At 39.7% G+C, this 9,503-nt stretch overlaps 1 protein-coding gene and 1 pseudogene across 1 annotated transcript in view; both read right to left on the bottom strand.

Moving 5' to 3' along the window:
* CENPE (centromere protein E, 312kDa) overlaps nucleotides 1–7,086 on the bottom strand; it is a 100,245-nt gene extending 93,159 nt beyond the window's left edge. Inside the window, exons 1-2 of the mRNA XM_006872724.1 lie at nucleotides 7,031–7,086; nucleotides 4,961–5,052 (exon numbers count right to left, since the gene is read on the bottom strand). Of these exons, the coding sequence (XP_006872786.1) occupies nucleotides 4,961–5,052; nucleotides 7,031–7,086 (148 nt within the window). The remainder of the gene's footprint in view (nucleotides 1–4,960; nucleotides 5,053–7,030) is intronic.
* A 143-nt stretch (nucleotides 7,087–7,229) lies between these two features.
* Nucleotides 7,230–9,503, bottom strand: part of LOC102810928 — a 178,188-nt pseudogene continuing 175,914 nt past the window's right edge.

The raw sequence follows: 9,503 nt of genomic DNA, 5'->3' as shown, positions 1-9,503 counted from the left end.
TTTTTTTTTTTATCTTACAATAGATAAATACCAACATGTTCTCATTTTTACACTAAACCACACAGGATTGATGCATTTGGTTAGACTACCATTCGCATTGTTAAATTCAATTTTCTCTTTATATAACTTGGTAAAATTTCATTTCTTCTAGATTCCAAAAGTACCTACAAAACCCATGCAATTTTACCATTTTTAATATACTATGGAATATCATACAAAGTAAGGTATTTCAGTGTCATGTATAACCAAGTTACTGTCAATCCAAAATTTTTTGCACATCAATAAAAAGATATCTAAGAACTTAGGAACAATATTCTCCTCACTACTGTATAAAAATAACCACAATGAGTAAGTATTTGTGTAATATTTACTCCATTGTCTCATTTCCAGAAACTGTGACAAGCTGTAAAGGTATTTCAGTGTTGGTAAGGATATCTTGATTGCTTGTGGCGGAAGTATTAACAGTTCCTATCCCTGAAACAGAACCTTGTTGAATATTTGCAAGGATAAGTGTTGTTCCTTCTGCAGTAATCAAAGTATCATCTCGCGCAGCTTCCACAGATGCCAGCACTGTATTGCTTGAGTGAATACCTTTTTTATTCTGATGTGTTTTAATGTGTTTGGCAAGATGGTCACTTCTCATAAAGCGTTTTGAACATTCTGGGCAAACAAATTTCTTCTCACCTGTGTGTGTGTTCTTCTGTGCATTTGTAATTCATCACTTCGAGTAGAGTAAATCTTTTACCACATAACATCCAGTGTAACCTTCTTTATATTGCAAACATATGGTTAATGCTCAGGAAATGTGAACTATTACTACTAGCTGAGAAATTTTAATTGCTTATAACATATCTGGCTAAAAGACCTTGCTTAAACTAAATGCAAGATTACAAACATTTGAAAGAAAAGCATGGAACAAAGTCAGAGAGTTTTAGGAATGAGAAATTGGTTGGCTGCTTTATTTAGGTTTGCATTTGCACTGATGAATTCACCAGTCTAGATGGGATCTGGTTCCTGCTTTCATTAGCTCACTAAGAATGGTCCACTCTTACAATGCTAGTCTCAGATTCAAAAGCTTGCAGAAATAGATATGCATTAACAGAAGGGAAATGTATCGACTTACTGTGAAAAATTCAATGATCACAAAATGAACTGATCATATTATGGCCAACAACACACTAGTTTATGTGTAGAACTATATGGGGACTTCTGGTGTGGTGCTGTGGGTCAGAATTGGACTGCGAACCACAAGGCTGGCAGTTCAAATCTACCAGTTGCTGCTCACAAACCCTATACAAGATCACTGAGTTGGAACTGACTCGAGGGCACTTAATAACAATATATGGGAACCAAAGTGTCATCTGAAGGCTCCTTAAGAAAAACCTAACTCCTTGCTGTGAAGTCGTTCAACTCATAGCAGCCCTGCAGGACAGAGTAGAACTGTCGCTTATGGTTTCCAAAGTTTTGATCCTTACAAAAGCAGACAGCCACATCTTTCTCCCAAAGAGCAATTGGTAGGTTTCAACCACTGACCTAATGGTAGGCAGCTGAGCACTTAACCAAGGCATCATCAGGACTCCCTGAAGTTGGCTGGGGGATTCAAATTCTTCATGCTATTTGCATCAGAAAGATGGAGTCCTAATCCTCTATGGAGAACTATAGCCATTGAGAACCTATAATATATGACTCTGAATGATTAAGTCTTTTATTATTGGTTCACCAATACTGGTCCACATTATTTTTTAAAAATATGTTAATAGCATCAGTCATTTACCACGAATCGTTTGCTTTCCTATACATCTCTGCTCCCAAACCTTGCAAATTGGCTTTAGTGTTTAAGACTAAGATGGTAAACTTATCATTGTTTTTCTAACCCTGAGAGGACCTCATGGTTGCTCTATGCTGCTGAAACAGGTGATATAACTAGAACATAGGTGATATAACTAGAACATAGATCTGGAGCCTGCCATGTGTTGGTCATGTGACTTCAGGGCTTCAGTTCCAAATTAAAATGGGGAAAGCAATGGTAACTACTGCACAGGCTTATTAAAAGGATTGAATGAGTCAATATATATGAAATGCTTAGAACAGTAACTGGCAGATGGTCAGCACTATAAATAGATTACATTAGAAAACAAATCAGTTGACTTAACCTTTAAGACTTCTAAATTCTTTTATCCTATCTAGCTCTTCTTACTCATCTTTCAGGTCTTAGCAAAAGTGTTACCTTTCTTAACACTAACACTTAGTTAGAAATGCCACTTTAAACAGCTACAAAGTTTACCTTATCACAAATATAATTACTTAAAATATTTCTTCCCACCACAGTATAAGCTCCATAAAAGCAGTCGTGGGTCCCCAATGTATTCCAGCTAACAAAAATATTTGGTACTTCATAAATACATGAATAAATAAAAATTCTGTAAGAATCACTTGGACTCTTGGTGTGGCGCTATAGGATAAACACTGGATTGCAAGGTCAGCAGTTCAGACCCACAAGTAACTCCTTGGGAACCCTATACAGGGTGGCTATGAGTTGGAACAGACATGATGGCACTTAACAACAAGAATTGCTCAGCATTTCTCAAGCTGAAAAAACTGAGGAAAAAAAATTCAAACCTCATCTTGCAGTACTGAACGATTCTTTTGGCAAACTATTGAATGACGCAGAAAGTATCAAAAGAAGATGGAAGGAATATACAGAATCACTGTACCACAAAGAAATGGTCACTGTTCAACCATTTCAAGAGGTAGCACATGATCAAGAGCCAATGGTACCGAAGTAAGTAGTCCAAGGTACACTGAAGGCATTGGCAAAGGCAGTGGATCTGGGAATTGATGGAATACAAACTGAAATCTTTCAGCAAACTGATGCAGCACTGGAGGCTGTAGCTCATCTATGCCAGGAAACTTGGAAGATAACTAGCTGGTCAACTGATTGGAAGAGAACCATATCTGTGACTATTCCAATGATAATCCAATAGAATGCAGAGATCACGGATAATATTACATGTAAGCAAAATTTTGCTAAAGATAATCCCAAAGCGGCTGCAACAGTATATTGACAGTGAACTGCCAGAGGTTTCAAGGCGGATTCAGATGAAGCCATGGAACAAGGGATACCATTGCTGATGTCTGATGGATCTTGGCAGAAAGCAGAGAATACCAGAAAGATGTTTACCTGTGCTTCAGTGACTATACAAATGCTTTTGACTGTGTGGATCATGACAAGCTATGGACAACATTGTGAAGAATGAGTATTTGGGAATGCTTAATAGTGCTTATGAAGAATCTGTACATAGACCAAAAGACAGCTGGTCAAACAGAACAATAAGACACTGAATGGTTTAAAATCAGGAGAGGTGAGCACCAGAGTTGTATTCTTTCACCATACGAACAAAAATCGTCACCACCGGACTATTAAATATAATCATAAATGATTGACGCTGTTAAAGACTTCACTTTGCTCAGATCCACTATCAGCACTCATGGAGGCAGCAGTCAAGAAATTAAACGACGTATTGCATTAGGCATATCTGCTGCACAAGACCTCTTTAAAGTGTTCAAGTTTAAGGACTAAGGTACGCCAGACTTAAGACATGGTATTTTCAATAGTCTCATATGCATGTGAAAGTTGGATAATGAATAAGGAAGACTGCAGACGAATTGATGCATTTGAATTATGGCATTGGAGAAGAATAGTAAATGTACCATGGACTTCCAGAAGAGCAAATACATCTGTGTTGGATAAAGTATATAATCAGAAATGCTCTTTATAAACCAACATGGCCAGACTTCATCCCTAATACTTCAGAAATATTGTCAGGAGGGTCCAGTCTCTGGAGAGGACATTGTGCTTTGTAAAATTGAGGGACAGTGAAAAGAAGGCGCCCCTCAACAAGACAGATTGGCACAGTGGCATCTACCATGGGCTCCAGCGTAGCAGCAAGTACGGCACAGAATCAGGAAGTGTTTTTTCCACTGTACATAGGGTTGTCATGAGTGAGAGCTAACTTGATGGCACTTAACAACAACTTAACAAAGAATGAATAGTATGATTATTTTTCCCCAAGGGTAATGTGGATGGAAGTAGAAAGAATATCTTTACCATTTATTCTTTAAAGAGCTTTATTAAAAATGTAGAAAGAATAAAAAAAGATCTTAACAATGACTTGATAGCAATTCATGCAGTGTATAGTTTTAGGCCATAAACATGCTACTGAATAAAGAGAAGAAAATGCTAGTTTCAACATAAGGAACTACGATTTTAACGGTGTTTTAAATATCAATGAATTATTCTACTTATCACACATGATAAACTCTTAAGTTTCTGGTGAAGCAATTTATAGAAGCCTTAATCTCATCTTTAGTGACAAATCCATTGAAGATTGCTCATCTTTAATGACAAATCCAGCTTATCAATATTTTATTGATAAGCCCTTCTTTGTGCTTTTAATACAAAAAGAACTTTTAATGATATTATAAAGCCAACTTTTATTATAAAGGGCTTAGGATAAGCATTGAACTGATAACTGTAAGGTTGTTATTGTTGTTAAGTGCTGTTGAGTCGGTTCCAACTCATAGTAACCCTGCTAAGATTTCCAAGGAGTGGCTGGTGAGTTTGAACCACTGATCTTGTGGTTCAAAGTGACTTTGGGTCCAGTTCTTTATCCTACAGCACCACACCAGGACTCCAACTGTCTGGTAGCCAGTTTAAACCCATTACTGCTCCCATAAAGATTTATAGCCTCGGAAACTCTATACAGGCTCTCTCTGAGTCCGAATCAACTTGGTGGCAGTGTATAGGTTTAACACTCTTACACTGTTGCTGTTAAGTAGGTTCTGACACATAGGACTTTCAAGGAGAAGCTTGTGGGTTTGAACTGATTACCATGAGGTCAGCAGTCCAGTGCTCATCCCACAGTGCCATACCAGGACCCCAATACTATTACAAACTTACCAAAATTGAAGGATTTACTCCCATCAACTTGATAAACTGTATTCTTGTCTGTCTTCCAGTAAACCTGGGTATCGTCTCCAAGTGCTTCTTCTCTAAAAGAATAAAAATATTGTACTTTAGTATAAATGGTCATAAAAATCACATTATAGACAACATAACTGAAAGAATATATATTTTGAAGACTATTTCAAAGTAATGACTTATAACACGTAAAAGAGGAAGATGCAGGAGCCATTCTTCAGGGTTCAACACTCTTAAATGGGTTTCCACTGACTTCCTACTTTCTCATATGATTCTTTTTGTGAAGCCCTTCACTCCAACCCTCCTCCCATTGCTACTCAAAAGGATAGATTCAAAATGCAATTGTGACTATGCCCCATCTACTTAAAACCCTAAAAAAACATTCAGGAAACTCTTAAAATCTTTAACATGGGTACACATGGCCTGGATCATGATGTCCATGTCTGTCTTCATTCTCATATTCCTTGAAATTCCTACAGATATTCTAAGCTCCACACAAATCTACTTGAAGGTTGTGCCCAAATAACAGATTCACTGTTTCTATGCCTGGGATGGAGTTCTGATGTGGTGCTGTAGGATAAGTACTAGATTGCTAACCATAAGGTTGGTGGTTCAAACGCACTAGCTGCTCCTTGGTAACCCTATATAGTGTCTGTATGAGTCAGAAGTGACTTGATGGCACTTAACAACAACATGCTTGGGATACCCTGGCTTTCCATTAAGGGCTTTCCTGAGATCAGCCCTCTAACTCCACACTGTCAACTCCCAAATTGGCTCACACCCATCACAATTGTTGTAATGATGTTTGTAGCTTCATCTGCACTAGACAATGAGCTCCTTTAAGGCAGGAAATTCCTCATTTGATATTCTTATTCATAAAACACCCAGTTGTGTTCAATGAAGACTTGTCAAACATAAATTCGTGATAGGAAGAGACCAGAGAAGTAAATAAAAAAATTCATTAATTTTCCTTTCCTTCTTTTTTTTCTACAGTATTTATTACTCACGTATTACCACCTGTTGTTGCTAAGTAACATCCATATAGGGTTTCTGAGAGTTCTGTTGTGGCTGTAAGAAAAGCACCAAACTGCTCTGGTAGCATAGTGGTTAGGAATTGGGCTGTAAACCGCAAGGTCAGCAGTTGGAAACTACCAGCTGTTCCGTGGGAGAAAGATGAGGCTTTCTGCTCCCGTAAAGATTTACAGCCTCAGAAACCCTGTACAGGGTCGCTATGAGTAGGAACTGACTCCACGGCACATAACAACAACAACTAACCACAGGTCGGGTAATTCAAACCTGCCAGCTGCTCCTTGGAAACCCTGTACAGGGTAGCCATAAATTGCAAAGACTTGGCAGCACCTAACAACACAGGGTTTCTGAGGAGCGGCTTGAACAGACTTTCTGGTTAACAGTCTAGTATTTATCCTCCAGCTTCACACCAGGACCCTTAGGACTCCTACTGTGACCTAATCATCTATATATTTTTTACTTTACTGTCTGTCTTCCTTTATTAGAACGTAAGCTCCCCAGAGCGATGGTCATGTCTGTTCACTGTACTAAAAAAAAAAAAAAATCAGTATTGATAAATACTTCTTGAATGAATGCATGCATGAGATCTGTGAGGGACTACTAGATGTAACGCGACAAGACAGATTAGACCTGGTCCACGAAGAGTTTACAGTAAAGAAGGGAAGACAGGTAGGTGAGTGAAATATGACTGTGATGTGTGTGAAGGGTCTCCGACTTCTCCCTAGTAGGACGAGACTAGGACAAGATGAGGGTGGGGCGGGACAGATGCCGGAAAGGACCCGGGGTTAGGTGCTAAAGGTCACTAAGCCCGCATCCCGCAGTTGGATCTTACCTGTGAGATCCTCAGATCCTTCCTACTCTCTTAAGAGAAAACCTAGGCGTCACGCAGGTATGGGGTGGAATGACGCGGCAGCGGGGCTGGGAAGGGGCAGCTGTGGAAAACCACGAGAACACACCCGTCCCGCCCCGACCTGCGCCGGGAACCGAAGTCTGAACCGGACCAAGACCTGGCGCACTTACCTGCTGTTGAGCGGCCTGACCCGCACGCAGACAGCTACAGCCCCTTCGTCCACCATCGTGCCCGATCTGGCCCCAGGGAACTGATTTAGACTTTCCGCGTCCAGAGCCTCTCCTATATTTCTCTCGGCGCACAGTCTCCCCGCCTTTAAGTTTAAAATTTCCGAAACGCCGCGTGTGATTGGACCGAGGGACGATGACGTCACAGGCTGTTCCAAGGGGCGGTGGGGGGCGTGCGCCAGGCGGGCGCGTCCTCAATTGAAGGGAGGAGGGAGGTTTTAAGTTCTGGAGGCGCATATTTGGCTGGCACTTGTGTCCTATAATATCCGAAACAGTTACCATCTGCTGAAAACCACGGAAGTGCAGAGAGCCGAATCCAAACACTGTTCGCCACCCCTTAAGAGCTCGCAATCAGTAGAAGAAATACGGCCGAGAAACAAATTTATTTTTCACTAACAAAAGAGAACTGGTGGGAGTAGTTACTTGCCGTGGAGTCCTTTCCCGATTCTTAGTGACCCAGTTTAGGGTTTTCGAAGCTGTAAATCTTTAAGGGAGCAGAAAGCCTCGTTATCTCGAGGAGCGGCTACAAGATTCGAACTAATGGCCTTCCCGTTAACAGTTCAGTTTGTAATCCGCTAAACTACCTTTAAAAAGCACACTGACACTTAAAAAAAAAAAAAAAAAAAAGATTCCAAAATTCAAGAGTTGAAACTGACTGCCCAGCCTAGAAGCACAGGAAACCCATTGCATTATGCCTCTTAATACTCTCAGTTTTTTGTTTTTTTAGTTCCTGTTTCCATTTGTTAAAGTTCTTGAGAGGCTGATTTAGGGAAGAGAATTACTGAAGACTGAGAAAGTTTAATTGGCAATGTAGTGAAACTTAGTACCTGAAAAAGAAAAGTGATTGCAAGCGAATCATTCCCAGACACAGCACGCAATTTTCATTTGCCTTAAATACATAATATTCATGGTAAAGTGAAAAAATTTTTCTTTCGGAGTTATTTCAGCCCTTTTATTTTCTGATTTAAAGAGCATCAGGATTTATCCCTAATCTCCAAAAGTATAATTTGAGTTAGGAGAAAATGATCTACCTTTCATTGCACACTATTTTATAATTATTAATATTTTAACTGGAGTATTGGTGTGGGCTGTGGGCTAATGCAAAATCTGTTTGAACCACAAGGTCGATGTTTTAAGCTTACTAACTGCTCTCTACTTGGAAACCCTACATAGGGTCATTTTGGGTGAGAATCAACTTGACAGCACTTAACGAACAACAACATTTTAATCATGCAAATATTAACTAATTTATTCCACCAATCATCTGTCAGTTTGCCTTACTGTGGTGGCTTGCATGTTGCTGTGATTCTGGAAGCTATGCCACCGATATTTTAAATACCAGCAGAGTTATCAATGGTGGACAGGTTTCAGCTGAGCTTCCAGACTGTTGTTGTTAGGTACCAACTCGTAGCAACTTTATGCACAACAGAAAGAAACACACTGCCCGATCCTGGATCCTGGGCCAATCTTGTTGCCATGCTTGAGTCCATTGATGCTGCCACTTGGCCAATCCATCTCGTTGGGGGTCTTCCTCTTTTTCTCTGACCCTCCACCTTACCAAATATGATATCCTTCTCCAGGGACTGGCCACTCTTGACAGTATGTCCAAAGTATGAGAGACAAAGTTTGGTCATCCTGGCCTCCAAGGGGCACTCTGGCACTCTGGCTGTACTTCTTCCAAAACGGATCTGTTGGTTCTATTGACACTTTCAATATTCTCCTCTAACACCATAACTCAAAGGCATCAGTTCTTCTACGGTCTTCCTTATTCACGGTCCAACTTTCGCATGCATATTAGGTTATTGAAAATATGGCTTGGGTCATGCGCACCTTAGTCCTCAAGCTGATTTCTTTGTTCTTTAACACTTTAAAACTGTCTTGTGCAGCAGATTTGCCTAATGCAATACTTCGTCTGATTTATTCACTGCTGCTTCCATGAGTGTTGATAGTTAATCCAAGAAGAATGAAGTCCTTGAAAACTTCAATCCTTTCCATTGATAAGAATGTTGTTTATTGGTCCAATGGTGAGGATTTTTGTTTTCTTTACATTGAAATGTAATTCATACCAAAGGGTGTGTTCTTTGATCAATATCAGTAAATGTTTTAAATCCTCTTCACTTTCAGCAAGGAAGGTTGTATCAGCTGCATATCACAGGTTGTTAATGAGTCTTCCTCCAATCCTGATGCCACATTTTTCTTCATAGAACCCAGCTTCCCAGATTATTTTGCTCAGCATACAGTTTGAATAAGTATGGTGAAAGAATACAACCCTATAACACACCTTTCTTAATTTTAAACCATTCAGTGTTTCCATGTTCTGGTTAAACAACTGCCTCTTGGTCCAGGTACAGATTCCTCATGAGCACAATTAAAGTTTCCAGAATACTCATACTTCGTAATGTTGTCCATAGCTTTT

Source organism: Chrysochloris asiatica, unplaced genomic scaffold (genome assembly GCF_000296735.1).
Source record: "Chrysochloris asiatica unplaced genomic scaffold, ChrAsi1.0 scaffold00211, whole genome shotgun sequence".
Taxonomy (NCBI): Eukaryota; Metazoa; Chordata; class Mammalia; order Afrosoricida; family Chrysochloridae; genus Chrysochloris; species Chrysochloris asiatica.
This window is presented reverse-complemented; position numbering and strand designations above follow the sequence as displayed.